We start from the raw sequence: 18,841 nt of genomic DNA, 5'->3' as shown, positions 1-18,841 counted from the left end.
CCTATTTCCCATGTTTAGACTCTTGGAGATAATAATTGCCTGGCGCTTTTGTGACACGAATGTTACTTGCCACTTATCAGCCCAAGTCCGAGTGTCATCCAGGTCTTGCTGCATGCGGGCTTGAACTGCTTCATTATCTGAGGAGTTGTGAATGGCACTGAACACTGTGCAGTCATCAACAAACATCCCCACTTCTGACCATATGATGGAGGGAAGGTCATTGATGAAGCAGCTAAAGTTAGTTGGGCCTAGGACACTGCCCTGAGGAACTCCTGCAGCGATATCCTGGGGATGTGATGATTGACTTCCAACAACCACAACCATCTTCCTTTGTGCTAGGTATGAATTGAGTCAGTGGAGAGTTTTCGTCTTGATTCCCATGAACTTCAGTTTTACTAGTTGATTGATAAGAAATTCTATAGCCAATATAGTTAATCTAGTTGTCCAAAACAATTGTTCTAAATACAAAAAGAAATCACTTTGTTAACTCACCTCTGCCAGGACGCAGTGGGTTGAATGGTCTTCTAATGGAGTTTGGCCTACAGTGAAGGAAGAAATAAATAATTGCACAGACTCTTGACACTATTATACAATTTAATGATTTGAATGTAATTTGTACAAGGACCAGGAGCACTTTGTTCTATTGAGGAATTACTTACTTAAAACAGTTTTCTTCATAGATACTATTCCAGATTTTCCACGCTTCTTCACCTTTATAGCCTGTGAAACGTTCAGGGTTGAGAAGCAGATCTACATATTCAGCATCTGGAGAATGTTCATCTGAGGGACAAAGTTGCATTTAATTCAGGAACTGATTTTACTTCATTTTAAAACAGTTTCCTCTCCAAGCTAATGGCACTGTGCAACTCTATACAACCCGCAAGGCATGACAGTTTGACCTGTACATATCTTGGTGTCATACCATCAATACCAGTCAACAAGAGATGCAACTTCTTCCTGGAAGGATATGACTGGGGAACTAATACACTTACTGTGTTCCTGTCTCAGGAGAACGGTCTCTATTCTCCTTCATTCTTGTTGAATGCTAGTCTCTGCAGTACTGCTGGTCTTTGCCAAGTCATTATGGGCACAAATTTGGCCAGGAGTTGCTGTTTTTTTGGAGCAACTTGATTTTTCTGGAGCATCTTAAAAATCCCCATTTTGCACGTTCAATTTGCACCAGTGTAAGTGAGTTGGTTGGGATTTTTTAAAGTTTAGTTTCATTTTGTTCAAAAGGGGGTGTTACCAGCCACCTACGCCCAATTTGGCCATTTAAGCCACTTTGCACAGCTAATAGTTGCTCCAAACTAACTTAGGCCGGCGTATGTGGCCACTTGTGGCCGCACAGAAAACCCTTGCGGAGAGTAAAGAAATCAGTGCAGGTAGGTACTTAATGACTTGATTAAAGAATGTGAATAGGATCAAACAGCTATACAGGACATATGACAAACTTCTCAAAGTTATTTTACTATACAACAGAAGCATTCAGAAGCTTAAACTACAAAAATAAAAGTTAAAATAAAAAGAGACAAAACAGATTTACATAATTTTTTCAAAATATCGAAATAAAAAAATCGAAGTACCTCCTGCTCGTAATTCTTATGTAGGAAAGTATTTTCATCAACAGGCTGAAGGAAAGTATTGAGTAAGCTCATTAAAATTACTGGCTACACAGTTATCATGCCACTCCCCCCCCCCCCCCCCCCCGCATCAAAACTGTCCCCCACTCCCCCGGTCAAAACTCTCTTCTCCCTCCCTCCCTGCCGCATCAAAATTCTCCTCACTAAACAAAGCACAACCATCAATAATAAATAAAAAATAAAACTTAAGTCCTACCTCGGCCCAGGAAGTCAGCGGGCCGGCCGGTGCTGGAGGCCACTCGGCTGGGGATAGGTGCGGGACTCTCTCTATGATGTGCAGCAACCCGGTGCGTGTCGTGAGGCCACTCGGCCCTGGATAGGGGCAGGACATTGGGTCCCACGCTGCAGAGGAGCTACTGCGCATGTGCGAAACCTCCAGTGCGCATGCGTTCAGCTGCTGGCACTCTTGAGCGCAGGGCCCTAGCTCTGCCCCCTAATTGAATTGCCATGCTGCGTCAAGCCATGGGAGAGGCCACAGAATGGCCAGAATCCGGGGACAACTTTTTGATGCCGTTTTTATCCTAGGAAGTCGGCGCATCTCACGTGAGTGTGCTGAAAAAACGGGTGGGCCAAATTTGGGCCCATAGAGCCTACAATGCGACAGGATGCAAACATAGGGGACATTTCTGTATAGTTCCCTTCAGGTCCACAGTGCAACTAGTGGGACAACTGCATGTTTGCAGTCAGTTGTGGTTCTCTGCTGTTAAACTGCCCTAAGGCAACTTATTGTCTTACACAGAATGAAGCTTCTATCTTTTATCATCATAGTGTGTTCCAGCTTATGGACTGGTAGAGAATAACTGGCCATGAGTGACTACTAGCCCATGGACAAAAGTCTGCAGCCATCTATTTGGTGGCATATGTTCTACCAGCTATGTTAGCCAACTACATTAGAAGCTCTACCCTGAATATTATAGAAATTATAAATATTTGCTGATGGTGTAAATGCATCACACAAAAACAGCTGTATCAGACACGCCCGTGTAAACACAGAATAAATGTGATCACTTATTTTATAAATTAATAATGAGGTCTCACCATCAACTTCACAGAAGTTGTCTGCAGAGTCATGTCTGATCCAGTCAAGCACTGCTTGTTTTGTTTCTTCACTGAAAAGTTAAAGATTTTTTTTTTAAATCATTGATCAAATATTGTTTGGATTAGTAGAAATCACTCAGAAGAAGAAGATAATAACCCTGATTTTAAAGCTTTGGCAAGAGTCATGCGGACATGTATTGAGGCGGATTGGCAAATTGTCTGGCCCTCCAGCATGAGGCTCAAGAGATTTTAACTTCCAGGTGTCATCTGCATAGACCCTCTCGCGTCCTGCCTGAACCCAGTCAGAGGTTTTAGCTAGCAGTCAGGAGTGGGATTTCGAGTGGCAGGGGATTGCTGCTTGGCACCCAAAAGAAGGTTCCCTGGCACTCAGGTAAGTGATACGGAGGGAGGACACTGAGGTCAGGGGAGGGGGAAGGAGGGTGACGGTTAGAGGAAGCCTTTGGGCAGGAGAGACCCAAGGTTTACTTGTGGGGCCCGAAGGAAACAAAATAAATAATATTCCAGGCCTCTTCTGACCCCGGCTCCTCTTGCCACTAGGTTGGCCTGATAAGGCCTTGGGTTAAAATTACAGTCGAGCCCCGATGACATAACTGGAGCCCAAGCTGCATCTTTAAAGAAGGACTCTGCTGCTTTCTGTAGCTGTCCCTCTCGCCTACTTAAAACAGCAAGTCAAAACTGCAACCCACGGGATGGCAACGGGGTCAGTGGAGGTAAGTCGCTGCAGCCCTTTTAACTGCCCATGCTCCCAGTTTCCACCAGATGGGCAGGGTTAAAATCTGCCGCAATATGTCACAGCCAGGTCTTTCTAGATCAGAATGCACAAATTTTCTACATGAAACAGCTGTGAAATAATGAGAGTGGGAATTAAGGGCAATTGGCCATTTGTGTCTTTCACATTACCTCAAAGAATTGTTAACAGCACCAAGCTTCTCTGCCTTTTCACATTCACGGTCATGTCGGGAAATTACATTTGCTTCCTCGGTGTACTGGAAGGTCACAGAATTGCATTAGGCAGTCAATTTTTATACATGCACGGTGGTATCAGAAACTGGAATACTGAACGCTCTCATCAGAATTTTTTCATACACGTCACTTGTTCCAATATCTTCGCTCTCCCTTTCCCCATGGATCTATATACTGTATATATGGGCGCGCGCACAAACACATTTTCCCATATGTTCTCAGTTGTGTATATAGAGGAATAAAATGCAACAATATTTATAACTGAAGTGTTCATCCCGGATTATAGTCTAACACTGTTCACACCTCCCCTTGTTTTTTCTGCATTTTTCCCTTTTTCATTGAGGATTAACAGTTTTCTTCACTTTCCTTCCTATAATCTATATGCAGGTCATTTTTCCTGTAAGATAAAGAAGGGATTTCTATAGGTATGAGAGCCCAAATGTATGGGAACCAATGGTATAGTGGGTTAGACAGAGTATTTAAGCACTGAGCTGGCTCAGAGTCCAGCCAAAATTAATGAGAAAAAAGATACTCTCATCTCTAGCTATAAGGGTGAGTGAAATCAGTTTTTGTTTAAAAACATCCTCTTCCCACCTTAATGAGCCTAAGATTTAGTAAGTCAAGAAAAAAAGTGCAGAAATTTGGCCTGGATTTTGCAGTCAGCGGCTAAGTGACGGTGCTTGTTGCTGATCTTGAAGAAAGCTGCCCACAAAGATCATGCGATCTCTGTGGCATGGATTTCACCTTTCCCAATGTTAGTTTGATTCTGGCACCATGTCTAGGGGATCTCCGGTGTTTAGCAACAGTGAGTTAATCAAGCAGGCTAAGCAGCCAACTACATTGAAGAATTCTCACAGACAGCAAACCGGGAATGCACTGGTTATCCTTCAACTTTTGTACATTTTACAGAGAGTAAAATAAAGATTGGAACATACACATGGGATTAAGGTAGAAGCTGAAATATCAAACTTTTAAAAATATTACTTTTATTATATTAAAAACCAATGGAATTATCATGGAAAAATTTGACATTCCACAAATATAAAATTAGTTTTTCAGGACCAGAGAGGTTATTCAGCAGTAGTTATGACGTAGTACGCTGTTAAAAAACCAGCTACATCTCGTTCAAAAGGCTTAACATTTTGGGGGGGTTTTAACAGATATATTGCAGTGTAAAAGGAGAAGTTCACGTCAGTATTTGATTTCTAAAGATTGCTGTCTGTGGGGACTTCAATAACACGCCATGTGGAGCAACAGGGAATCACTGACAGCAGCTTCTGGATTTCTGCACTTAACTGCGCACGCCAGAACTTGCTGTCAGTTTCACAGAGTAATCACAGTGAGTACTGACAGTTTCACCGTCATTACAACCACAAAATCTGGGTCATGATTTCTGTTATAATGTAATATTTTCATGGCTCATGTTTTACCATAACACAGAGCATTTTGGCAAACCCTGAAACATTAAAAGAGGTGATACCGAGAAACTTGTTTCATGCAGTATGGAAATCAAAATAGTGGTGCTTCTTAAGGTCACTGAGCACGTTTCCCTATACAGTACTAAAGAACACAGCTAAAACTATCTTAATTGATTTGAGTATCACAGATCTACACAGTGAGGTCTTAAACGGAGTGGAGTTAAACAGAGTGGTTTAATCAGAAATTTGGGGAAGAGGGTGAAGATTAAAATCAATTAAAAAAAGTAAAAATAGGTAAGTAATATTTCACTAGCTGCTGGGTTGGTCAGTTTTTCTCTCTTTTCTTGGACATTGGTTTAAATTAAATTAAGAGCTAGGATTATAAACTAAACTTTCAAAACTTCAAATCTTAACTAATTGAATACATTAGAGATGGCAGGGCAGGTGGTGTGTTTCTGCTGTTGCATGTGGGAACTGGTGGATACCATGGAGGTCCACGGTGACACTGCAGCAAGTGTCTGCAGCTCGGGGAACTTCGGCTCCATGTTGATGAGCTAGAATCCGAGCTGCAGGCACCACGACACATCAGGGAGAGGGAGAGTTACCTGGACGCCGTGATCCAGGAGCTAGTCACACCAATTAGATTAATTAATTCAAATTCAATCCGTGGTCAGGGACAGGAGGGTATGACTATGAGTGAGGAAGGTATGGGGACTCAGATGTATTGATGGAGGAGCCTCGGCCCTTGCTCTTGTCCAACAGATTCAAGGCTCTTGCTCCCTGTGTGGACGAGAGCAGAGATTGCAGGGAGAATGAGCAAACTGACCACAGCACCATGGTACAGGAGGCCATTCAAGTGGGGGGAGTAGAAAGAAACGTTGTAGTGGTAGGGGACAGTATCATTAGGGGGATAAATACTGTTCTCTGCAGTCGAGAGCATGAGTCCCAAAGGCTGTGTTGCCTGCCGGTGCCAGGGTTAAGGACATCTCCTCTGGGCTGGAGAGGAACTTGCAGTGGGAGGGGGAAGATCCAGTTGTCGTGGTTCACATGGATACCAACGACATAGGTAAGACAAACAAAGAGGTTCTGCTGAGGGATTATGAGCAGCTAGGGGCCAAATTAAAAAGCAGAACCACAAAGGTAATAATCTCTGGATTACTACCTGAGCCATGAGCAAATTTGCATAGGGTAAATAAGATCAGAGAGAGTTAAACACGTGGCTCAAAGACTGGTGTGGGAGAAATGGGTTTTGGTTCATGGGACACTGGCACCAGTACTGGGGTAAGAGGGAGCTGTTCTGTTTGGACGGGCTCCACTTAGACCATGCTGGGACTAGGGTCCTGGTGAAGCAAATAACTAGGGCTGTAGAGAGGGCTTTAAACTAATTAGTGGGGAGGAGGGTTCAGGTGAGTGGAAAATTGAAAAGTCAAAGAATAAGGAGAAGGCAATAGAGCAGGGGAGCACTGGGGGAAATGAAAACCAGAGCGTGACGGGAAGGGACAGAATATATAAACATAAAATGAGGTCAAAGCAGGAAAAAATGGTTTTAAAAAAATCTAATTTAAAAGCTCTTTATCCGAATGCACGCAGCATTCGTAACAAAATAGATGAGTTGATGGCACAAATAGATACAAATGGGTATGATCTGATTGCCATTACAGAGATGTGGTTGCAAGATGACCAAGGCTGGGAACTAAATATTCAGGGGTATTTGACAATTCACAAGAACAGACACAAAGGAAAAGGAGGTGGGGTAGCTCGGTTAATAAAGGATGAGAACAGTGCGTTGGTGAGAAACGATATTGGCTCAGAGGATCAAGATGTTCAATCAGTTTGGGTGGAGATAAGGAATAATAAGAGGGAAAAGTCGCTGATAGACATAGTCTATAGGCCCCCTAACAGTAGCTACACGTTGGACGGAGTATAAATTAAGAAATAACAGAGGCTTGTAAAAAAGGACAGCAAGAATCATTAGCGATTTATGCTTCATAATGATTGGACAAAGCATTGAGGAAGAGTTCATAGAGTGTATCGGGGATAGTTTCCTTCAACAGTACATTGCGGAACCAACCAGGGAGCAGGCTATCTTAGATTTGGTACTGTTTAATGAGACAGGATTAATAAACTATCTCCTAGTAAAAGATCCTCTAGGAAGGAGTGACCATAGCATGGTTGAATTTCAAATTCAGTTGGAGAGTGAGAAAGTTGGATCTCAAGCCAGAGTCCTAAGCTTAAACAAAGGAGACTACAAAGGAATGAAGGCAGAGTTGGCTAAAATGGACTGGGAAAATAGATTAAAGTGTGGGATGGTTGATGAGCAGTGGCAGACATTTAAGAAGCTATTTCATAATTCTCAACAAAAATATATTCCAATGAGAAGGAAAGGCTGTAAGAGAAAGGATAACCATCTGTGGCTAACTAAGGAAATAAGGGATGGTATCAAATTGAAAACAAGGGCATGAAAAGTGACCAAGACTAGTGGGAGGCCAGAGGATTGGGAAACTTTTTAAAGCCAGCAAAAAACAACTAAAAAAAGAATACAGAAGGATGATAGATTATGAAAATAAACTAGCATGATATATAGAAACAGATAGTAAGAGTTTCTACAGGTACATAAAAAGGAAGAGTGGCTAAAGTAAATGTTGGTCCCTTTGAGGATGAGACTGCGGAATTAATGGGAAACAGGGAAATGGCAGAGACTTTGAACAAATATTTTGTATCGGTTTTCAAGGTAGAAGACACTAAAAACATCCCAATAGTGGATAATCAAGGGGCTATAGAGAGGGAGGAACTAAATACAATCACTATCACTAAAGAAGTAGTACTCGGTAAAATAATGGGACTAAAGGCAGACAAGTCCCCAGGACCTGATAGCTTATATCCTAGTGTCTTAAAAGAAGTGGCTGCAGAGATAGTGGACACATTGGTTGTAATCTACCAAAATTCCCTGAATTCTGGGGCGGTCCCAGCGATTGGAAAACCGCAAATGTAATGCCCCTATTTAAAAATGGAGGCAGACAGAAAGCAGGAAACTACAGACCAGTTAGCCTAAAGTCTGTCATTGGGAAAATGCTAGATGGAGACCATTATTAAAGAAATCAGTACCAGGACATTTGGAAAAGCATGATTCAATCAAGCAGAGTCAGCATGGTTTTATGAAAGGGAAATCATGTTTCTAGATTTCTTTGAGAATATAACGAGCAGGGTGAATAAGGGGGAACCAGTGGATGAGGTGTGTTTGGATTTCCAGAAGTGGTTCGATAAGGTGCCACATAAGAAGATAAGAAATAGGAACAGGAGTAGACCATACGGCCCCTCGAGCCTGCTCCGCCATTCAATAAGATCATGGCTGATCTGATCATGGACTCAGCTCCACTTCCCTGCCCGCTCCCCATAATCCCTTATCGTTTAAGAAACTGTCTATTTCGGTCTTAAATTTATTCAATGTCCCAGCTTCCACAGCTCTCTGAGGCAGCGAATTCCACAAATTTACAATCCTCAGAGGAAATTTCTCCTCGTCTCTGTTTTAAATGGGCAGCCCTTATTTTGAAGATCATGCCCTCTAGTTCTAGTCTACCCCATCATCTTCTCTGCACCCACCTTGTCAAGCCCCCTCATAATCTTACATGTTTCGATAAGATCACCTCTCATTCTTCTGAATTCCAATGAGTAGAGGCCCAACCTACTCAACCTTTTCTCATAAGTCAACCCCTTCATCTCTGGAATCAACCTAGTGAACCTTCTCTGAATTGCCTCCAAAGCAAGTATATCCTTTCGTAAATATGGAAACCAAAACTGCACGCAGTATTCCAGGTGTGGCCTCACCAATACCCTGTATAGCTGTAGCAAGACTTCCCTGCTTTTATACTCCATCCCCTTTGCAATAAAGGCCAAGATTCCATTGGCCTTCCTGGTCACTTGCTGCACCTGCATACTATCCTTGTGTTTCATGCACAAGTACTCCCAGGTCCCACTGTACTGCAGCACTTTGCAAACTTCCTCCATTTAAATAATAACTTGTTCTTTGATTTTTTTCTGCCAAAGTGCATGACCTCATACTTTCCAACATTATACTCCATCTGCCAAATTTTTGCCTACTCACTTAGCCTGTCTATGTCCTTTTGCAGATTTTTGTGTGTGTTCTCCTCACATATTGCTTTTCCTCCCATCTTTGTATTGTCAGCAAACTTGGCTACTTTACACTCAGGCCCTTCTTCCAAGTCGTTAATATAGATTGTAAATAGTTGGGGGGCCCAGCACTGATCCCTGCGGCATCCCACTAGTTACTGGTTGCCAACCAGAGAATGAACCATTTATCCCGCTCTCTAACAGAAAACAGATAGCCAATCCTCTATCCATGTGAATATATTACCCCCAACGCCATGATATAAAAGGTTACTGCACAAGTTAAAAGTTCATGTGGTTGGGGGTAATATATGAGCATGGATAGAGGATTAGCTAACTAACAGAAAACAGAGAGTCAGGATAAATGGGTCATTTTCCGGTTGGCAAACAGTAACGAGTGGGGTGCCACACGGATCAGTGCTGGGGCCTCAAGTATTTACAATCTATCTTAATGACTTGGATGAAGGGACCGAATGTAATGTAGCTAAGTTTGCTGATGATACAAAGATGGGTGGGAGAGCAAATTGTGAGAAGGACACAAGAAATCTGCAGAGATATAGGCAGATGGAGTATAATGTGGGAAAATGTGAAGTTCTACACTTTGGTAGGAAAAATAGACAAGCAAATTATAATTAAATGGAGAAAAATTGCAAAATGCTGCAATACAGTGGGACCTGGGGGTCCTTGTGCATGAAACACAAAAAGTTAGTATGCAAATACAGCAAGTAATCAGGAAGACAAATTGTTATGTATGTAATAACTCGATAGACTGAATACTGTAAACTAACAGGTACAAAACTGGCTCTGCTTTATTCGGGCCCAAAGTGATTACATTACATGATGGCTTGCCTTTTATACCTAGGCCGCACACACGTGCATACAGCCCAATGATCTCTGACAGTCGCTCCACCTGGTGGCTAGTAACCCCTTTAAGATATTAGTAACAGTCTTTTTACAAATTGAGACGGTCCGGGGCTTTCCGCTCCCGAGTTGATCGTCTCAGTTCAACTCCAGCCTAGGGCAAGCGTTCTGAGTCCGTTATGACTGGGGGCTAGGTGGCCAATCTGATGGGAGTGGCAATGACCATGTCAGGGATTGAAAGTCCAGATTCATTGATGACAGTGGAGTCCTCCGATGACTGAGGGTAGGTTGGTTGGTCACTGATTGTATCTTCCTCAGACTGTTCTGGTTCATCCATGTGCCATAGCTTTATCTGATCAACATGTTTCCTGCATGTTTGCCCATTCTTGAGCTTGATGATAAATACTGTTACCCTCCTTGGCCGTAACAGTACTGGCGATCCACTTGGGACCTTGACCATAATTTAGTACATACACAGGACCATTAACAGAAATGTCGCGTGACACAGCAACGCATTCATGCTACCACTGCTGACTTTGACATATGTATTCAACATGATCGTTCACGTCAGGGTGGACAAGGGAGAGCCTGGTCTTTAGACCTCTCCATCAATAATTCAGCGGGGGGGGGGGGGGGGGGGAGGACCCCAGTAAGCATGTGGGGTCTTGCCCTATAACTAAGCAATATGCGTGACAAGCGAGTCTGCAGTGAACCTTGAGTTACATACTCTGCTTAATGGTTTGGACAGCACACTCTGCTTGACCATTAGATGCAGGTTTGAATGGTGCTGACCTTACATGTTTGATACTATGGAGTTTCCTGAACTCTTGAAACTCCAGACTAGTGAAGTAAGGTCCTTTGTCGCTTACCATGAGTGACAAACATGACATGAAGGCTCTCAATGGTAGCTGTGGATGTACTGGATGACATGATTATACACTCTATACACTTGGAACATGCATCCACCACAACTAAAAACATATTTCCCAGGAAGGGACCTGCAAAGTCAATGTGGATCCTGGACCATGGTTTAGATGGCCACGACCACAGACTCAGCGGCGATTCCGCTTGTGCTTTACTTAGCTGCATGCAAGTGTTGCACTGATGCACACATGATTCCAGATCAGAGTCAATTCCAGGCCATCATACATGAGACCTGGCAATGGCTTTCATCATGACAATACCGGGATGAGTGCTATGTAGATCATGTACAAATTTCTCTCTGCCTTTCTTAGGCATAACAACACGATTACCCCACAGTAAACAATCAGACTGAATGGATAGTTCATCTTTGCGACAGTTGTAAGGTTTGGTCTCATCAACCATTTGCTTGAGTATGACAGATCACTCACCACTAAGGACAACGTTTCACAACCGATAATATTGGGTCCTGGCTGGTCCAGGTCTTAACTTGTTGAGCCGTGATAGGGATTCCTTCACTTTCAAAAGCATCCATGACTAACAGTAGGTCTGCAGGTTATGGCATCTCCACCTCCGGTGTGGACAACGGCAGACGGCTCAGTGCATCGGCACAATTCTCGATGCTAGGTCAATGGCATATGATATAATCATAGGCAGATAATGTCAGCGCCCACCTCTGGATGCGGAACGATGCATTGGTATGGATTCCTTTGTTTTCCGAAAACAATGAAATGAGTGGCTTGTGATCTGTTTCCAGTTCAAACCGAAGATCAAACAGGTACTGATGCATCTTTTTAACCCCATACACACAGGCTAATGCTTCTTATTCTACCATGCTGTAGGCGCTTTCTGCTTTTGACAAACTTTTAGAAGCATACACAACAGGTTGTAGTTTACCCGACTAATTAGCTTGTTGAAGCACGCAACCAACTCCATATGACGAAGCATCACAGGCCAATACTAGACGCTTACATGGATCATAATAAACCAGCAGCTTGTTAGAGCAAAGCAAATTAGTACTTTCTCAAAAGCTCTGTCTTGAGATGCACCCCAAACCCGGTTGTCGCCTTTTCTTAGCAGCATGTGCAGTGGCTCTAATAAAGTGCTCAATCTAGGTAGGAAATTACAGAAGTGGTTGAGTAGACCAAGGAACGAATGCAGCTCCGTCACATTCTGAGGCTTGGGTGCATTTTTGATGGCCTTAGCTTTTGAGTCCGTAGGCCTGATACCATCAGCAGCAATTTTCCTCCCCAGGAATTCGACTTCCAATGCCATGAAGATGCACTTTGAATGTTTCAGTCTGAGTCCCACTTTGTCCAGACAATGTAGAACCTTTTCCAGGTTGTTCAGATGTTCGGCGGTGTCATGACCTGTGACCAGGATGTCATCTTGGAACACGACAGTTCTAGGGACGGACTTCAGTAGACTCTCTATGTTCCTCAGAAATATGGCTGCAGCCGAGCGAATTCCGAAAGGACACCTGTTGTAGATAAACAGTCCTTTATGAGTGTTGATGCACGTAAGTTTCTTTGATATCGACCAGCTCCTGTGTCTTGTAGGCCGACATCAGATCCAATTTAGTGAACGACTTCCCCCTGGCTAATGCTGCAAACAGGTCATCAGCCTTCGATAACAGGTATTGATCCTGTTTCGAAACTCGGTTGATCGTAACCTTGTAGTGTCCACAAATCTTGACAGTACCATCACTCTTCAACATGGGAACAATGGGGCTGGCCCATTCATTAGATTCGACCGGTGATATGACCCCTTCACGCTGGAATCTGTCCAGTTCGATTTCGACCTTCTCCCTCATCATGTACGGAACCACCTGAGCTTTATGATGGACGGGTCTTGCCTCCGAGTCCACGGGTCTTGCATCCAAGTCCATGTGGATCTGCACCTTGGCTCCCGTAAATTTGCCGATGCCTGGTTCAAACAGCGAGGGGAACTTGCTCAGCACTTGAGCACATGGGAGTATCATCCTCCGACGACAACGCTTTGATATTGTTCCAACTCCATTTGATTTTTTCTAGCCAATTCCTGCCGAACAACGTTAGACCATTGCCTGGAACAATCCAGAACAGTAAATCATGAACCGCATCATCATATGACACCTTGACTACTGCACTGCCAATCACCGTTATAAGTTCTTTAGTGTATGTACGCAACTTGGCATTGACTGGACTCAGCTTAGGCCTCACAGCCTTAGTGTCCCATAGCTTGTTGAATGTCCTCTGGCTCATTATTGATTGACTCGCACCCGTGTCCAATTCCATCGGTACTGTCACACCGTTAAGTTTCACATTAATCATTATCGGTTTGTTAGGAACAAATACAGTCCATACACTTCCTCCTCTGGTATCTCGGATTGCATATCCGGATCCGCGCTATACTGGTCATCATCCTCCACGTGGTGTGTCGCAGCACACTTGCTCAGTTGCAGACACATGCGCTGGAGATGCCCCAGTCTCGAACAGCCTTTACAAGTGTACTGTTTAAACCAACACTGATGAGGCCGATGATTGCCCCCACATCGCCAACATGGTGAAATCGGATTCATTCCAATTGGCAGACTTTGGGCAGCCACAGGTTTCGCATACGTAGTCAAGTAGGCCCTGCCATACGCAGCTCTGCCAAACGACAATAGAATCTTGTTTACAGTACTTGCCGAGTTCCGATTTTTCGATGATATCTGCTTTAAGTTTTTGTCCGTCATGCACGCTTGGGCAATCGTGATGGCTTTGCTCAAATCCAGCGTCTCCGCCGCCAGTAGCTTACGAAGGATGACCTCGTGGTTGATACTGACTACAAAGAAGTCCTGCAGCATGTCTCCCAATGCGTTTTCGAACTTACACAGTCCAGCTGGACGTCTTAGGTCGGCAATGAATTCCAACACATCCTGGCCCTCAGAACGAACGTGCTTGTAGAGTCGATATCGTGAGATGATGATGCCTTCTTCTGGTTTGAGATGGTCACGTACCAGAGCACACAATTCCTCATAGTCCTTGTCCGTTGGACTTGCAGGCGAGAGAAGATTCTTTATGAGTCCATAGATTTTTGGACCGCAAACAGTGAGGAAGATCGCCCTGCGCCTAACTGCATCAGTGGGTTCCTCCATTTTGTTGGCCATGAAGTACTGGTCCAGGTGAGCTACAAAATCTGCCCAGTCCTCTCCCTCCACGAATCTCTCCAGAATTCCAATTGTGCTCATTTTTGAATATGAAGGTTCTTAAGTTACCTCGTTGCCAAATGTTATGTATGTAATAACTCGATAGACTGAATACTATAAACTAACACAGGTACGAACCTGGCTCTGCTTTATTTGGGCCCAAAGTGAATACATTACATGATGGCTTGCCTTTTATACCTGGGCTGCACACAAGTACGTATAGCCCAATGACCTTCGACAGTCGCGCCACCTGGTGGTTAATAACCCCAAGTATACATACCATGACACAAATGGAATGTTGGCCTTTATTGCAAAGGGAATGGTGTATCAAAACAGAGAAGTCCTACTACAACTGTATAGAGTATTGGTGAGGCCAAACCTAGAATACTGCGTACAGTTTTAGTCTTCGCATTTAAGGAAGGATATATTTGCAATTGTGGCTGTTCAGAGAAGGTTCACTAGGTTGATTCCGCAGATGAGGTGGTTGACTTATGAAGATAGGTTGAGTAGGTTGGGCCTGTACTCTTTGGAGTTCAGAAGAATGAGAGGTGATCTTATCGAAACATAAAAGATAATGAGGGGGCTCAACAGGTGGATGCAGAGGGGATGTTTCCACTCATACGGGAAACTAAAACTAGGGGGCATAGTCTCAGAATAAGGGGCCGCCTATTTAAAACTGAGATGAGGAGAAATTTCTTCTCTGAGGGTTGTAAATCTGTGAATTCTCTGCCCCAGAGAACTGTGGAGGCTGGATCATTGAATATATTTAAGGTGGAGATGGACAGATTTTTGAGCCATAAGGGAATAAAGTATTACGGGGAGCGGGAAGGGAAGTGGAGCTGAGTCCATGATCAGATCAGCCATGTTCTAATTAAATGGCGGAGCAGGCTCAAGGGGCCAAATGGCCTACTCTTGCTCTTATTTCTTATGTAGATGCACTAACTCAAAGATGTTTCCTACTTTCTCACTAAAAAACAGGGATCAAAACAAACATAACATACATGTCTGGCAGCTCAAAGTGTATATTAACAAGTCAGGACTGAGGCGGAAGCAAACATTTTTGTCGTAGTGCAAGGGCTTTCCTAGCTTCCAAACATTATTCTAGAAAAATAATTTACAAGCATTTTACAGATTATGCAACAAGCTAAAATGTAAGAGAGAAAAAGAAGAAGATTGGCTGGTCCATTTTAAGGGCCTTGGAATATTACAGGGATTTGCTAGTTTCTAGGAGGTGACTCTGGTCTACAGCATTGAAGTGATTCCCAGATGGTGTCAGAATTGTGCAAGATCATAAGGCAAAGTAGCACTGGAGAGAGTCTCCTGGAGTCTGTTTAGACTGGGGAAAGATGTCAGGATCTGGAATCCTGGAGTATGCAAAAATGTGGGAGAGCATAGCGGGGGAGATACTTAATCAGAACCAGGCAGATGGTCTTGGGGTATGAGAGCAGTGGCATGGAGGGGGCCATAACATCTGGAACAATGGGAAGGGACTTCTTGGGAATGCAAGCTTGGGGAAGCGGGTGCTGGTCCCAAAATGTGGGAGTACTGGAGAAGGGACTCAAAGAATCAGGAGAATTGCAGGGGTGGGGGGTGTTGTAGGTGCTGGCACTACTGTGGTTATTGACATCTGGCAGTGCAAGGCCTTGGGTGCAGAGGTAAAAAGAAGAGGCTGCAGTTGGGCAAGAAGTAGGAGCAGGTGCAGTCAGGCAAATAGCCCAGTGAAATCAGGGAGCAGATGCAGGTAAGCAACAGGGTGAGTTGATGCTCTGTTTGACGAGAAAATTATTATTGAGAGCAGACCAAATGTGGGAGTTGGGAAGGACAATAATGGTGTTTGGGGGGAGAGGGGAGAGTGGAGGCTTGAAAACACATAAAAACTTCAATGAAGAAAGTTGTGAGTTTGGAGTCTTATGAGGATGGGAATGAGGCACAGGGGGAAAATGAGCCTGTCAGCTGAATGTAAGGAGAAGAAATAGGGTTCAATATAGGAAGCTTAAGCATGACAGGAGCATTATAGACAGACGTGATGGAAATAGGGTGACAGAAAAAGTATGACAAAGTGTTACCCTATTTGTGTGCGATACTCAAGAATATTAGGCCTAGACTTTTCAATCAGCAGTGTTTTAACACTGGAGTTGCCATTGATATAGTAAAATTATTACAAAGAATTATGGTAGTCATAGTATTTTCTGGTTAAACTTGTTATATATACATTGTTATGAAACTGTAAATCAGTGGCCTTGATTACCGTTGTAGATTTGTGTAGCTATGTATAAAAAGAAAAGTCCTTGATCCACTGGAAGAAGGTAGGGAACATGTTTCAGGTTGCAGATAGGTAGGAGGCATGTAAAGGTACTAGGGAGAGATTTGTTTATAGTGGTGGGAGGATGGGCCAGTAATCTGGGGGATGGAAGGGTGTGTGGGAGTTTGGGGTGGAGAGCGGGACATGGATCTCAATAATGGGAGAGGATGCTGGGATCTGAGAGTTGAGGGTGTGGAAGGGGTATGGAAGTGGTGGGATGGCTGTGGGAGCACAGGGAGTGGGGTGATGGGTGTAAGAGTACTGGGAGCAGATTCAGCGGAAGAAAAGTAGGAGGAGAGAGTAGGTGAAATGGGAGCAGAATGAATGGATGGATAGAATAAATAATAGTCAGAGCATGAATCACAGGTAAGAGAGAGCTCAGCTTGTATGTGTACTTGTGGCAGCTGGAACAAGGTCAACTACATACAGGTGTGTACTTCAATCATTATTCTTTATAACAAACAAAACTCCAATCACAATACAAATGAATAACCCTGCAATACCTTTGTGCCAGTCTCATTATCAATAGCAGACATTTGGTCACAGTCACTGAATCACCTGTTGTAGTTCTGAATACAGACATTTGTCGCCAAAGATATACAGCTCTGAAAACTAGTCGAAATGGTACAGTACATAACCAATGGAGAACAATGTGGCATATAACAAAGTACTCAAGCTTTACCCTTGTAATTTGAGGTCCCATCTGGATTCCGGAATAATGTTACTGTCCTGTTGATTATTCCTGACACTTAATTGAACAAATCCCTGCCTTGCAGATACTTTGATTATCTGGTAGTCATAATCTTGTACAAAAACAAATGCATTTATACCTTAGATTCTCCATAATTGAATACATAATCCAGTTTTAGAACACAATTTATAGGGTAAAAATAGACTTTGAATGAAAACAAGTATTTCAAATTACTCAGTAATTCATTTATACAACTTTAAATACAACTGAAATAAAATTGAAGTTATTGCAAATACCATACCTTAAAACTTTCTGATCTAATTCCTGCTGGTACTTCATTCTGACGAAAAAATATACAATGCATTTTGTGAAATAAATTATAATGGAAAAGTGTCATTTGAATGCCCCATGAGAAACCATTTCAGATTTGTCTAATTAGTTCCTATTTTAGGTTATAATTTTTTCTATTAACAAAATCTTTGGTTAATAAATAATTACACAGTGTATCCCCGATATTGTCGCTCCCTAACTTTTTTCTTTCCAAATTTACTTTTATCCCGATACCCTTTTCCCTCCATTTCATGCTTGGTTTTAAAACTTTTCAAGAAATTATGATCTTACTGGCTCACATGGTTTAACAACGCAATCCTTCAGACCACAGTGGCTATTGTCTGACCAGAAGGGACAAGGCTTCTTTAAATTCACCTGAAAAGATTACAGAAACAATTTAAATAAGTGTAGCAATCACATTAAATAACCAAAAGTCTTACATATGAACGTTGAAGAAGATATAAAGAGCATACCTTGTAATATCTGAAGTAGTCACTTTCGAGGAGTTCTTGCACTTTGGGGAATAGCTTCTTGTTGTTAAAGTCTTGAATAGTTTCAACATCACAAGTGCAGTCATCAAGGTATCCAGTTACCTAGAGTTAAAGATTTTAAATGACTAGCCGTTGCAATTTCCTGTAACTTGCAAAAGTTCTGAAGCACTGATTATCTGGTCATTATCACATTGCTATTTGTGGGAGCTTGCTGGGAGCAAACTGGCTGCCACGTTTCCTACATTACATGACAACGGTGACTACACTTCAAAACGTAATTAATTAGCTGTAAAATGCTTTGGGACGCCCAGTGGCTTCTTTTTTTTCCCCACTACAGCTGTAAAGCTGAAGACAGTTATAAAACATTGTTTAAAAATGCAAGCCGTTTTAATGTCATCTACTAATGTATTTTATATATTTTGGTCACATTATATTGAAAAACAATGCATCATCAGGATTTCCAGGTATATCACTGACCAAGCTATTCTTGGGATGTTATTTTGATTAGATGTTTTTAAATGTCCATTTGTAATGTTTCTATTTAATTCAATCTAAACATTGAATTTGGCATTTTATTGCAGGGAACAGTTGAAAACTAGCTTTCAACAGTCGTTCTAACTCCACCTCCCCACCCCCGTAAATGATCTTGTTGTGATTAGAATGCTAAAATAATAAAATAATATTTTTGCTTCAAATCACTATGCCTCCTAGGTAAAAAAAAACTGAGATTGGAAATTCACTGCATGGAGAATCATGGGAATGATTTTCTAAAAACTTATATAACCCAAGAACTTATCTCTATTAATAAGATTTAGGGTTTATCTCCACCCAATATAATTCATGTTCAACACTGCACTATCAAAAAGGTCTA

At 42.6% G+C, this 18,841-nt stretch overlaps 1 protein-coding gene across 1 annotated transcript in view; it reads right to left on the bottom strand.

Annotated features, from left to right (window-relative positions):
* Positions 1–18,841, bottom strand: part of ero1a (endoplasmic reticulum oxidoreductase 1 alpha) — a 59,025-nt gene that overhangs the window by 32,146 nt on the left and 8,038 nt on the right. Inside the window, exons 2-8 of the mRNA XM_070879208.1 lie at positions 17,953–18,072; positions 17,771–17,854; positions 17,451–17,489; positions 3,600–3,685; positions 2,679–2,749; positions 660–780; positions 489–539 (exon numbers count right to left, since the gene is read on the bottom strand). Of these exons, the coding sequence (XP_070735309.1) occupies positions 489–539; positions 660–780; positions 2,679–2,749; positions 3,600–3,685; positions 17,451–17,489; positions 17,771–17,854; positions 17,953–18,072 (572 nt within the window). The remainder of the gene's footprint in view (positions 1–488; positions 540–659; positions 781–2,678; positions 2,750–3,599; positions 3,686–17,450; positions 17,490–17,770; positions 17,855–17,952; positions 18,073–18,841) is intronic.

This window comes from Pristiophorus japonicus, chromosome 4, assembly GCF_044704955.1.
Source record: "Pristiophorus japonicus isolate sPriJap1 chromosome 4, sPriJap1.hap1, whole genome shotgun sequence".
NCBI lineage: Eukaryota > Metazoa > Chordata > Chondrichthyes > Pristiophoridae > Pristiophorus > Pristiophorus japonicus.
The sequence above is the reverse complement of the archived record's forward strand: the minus strand, read 5'-3'. Positions and strand labels throughout refer to the sequence as shown.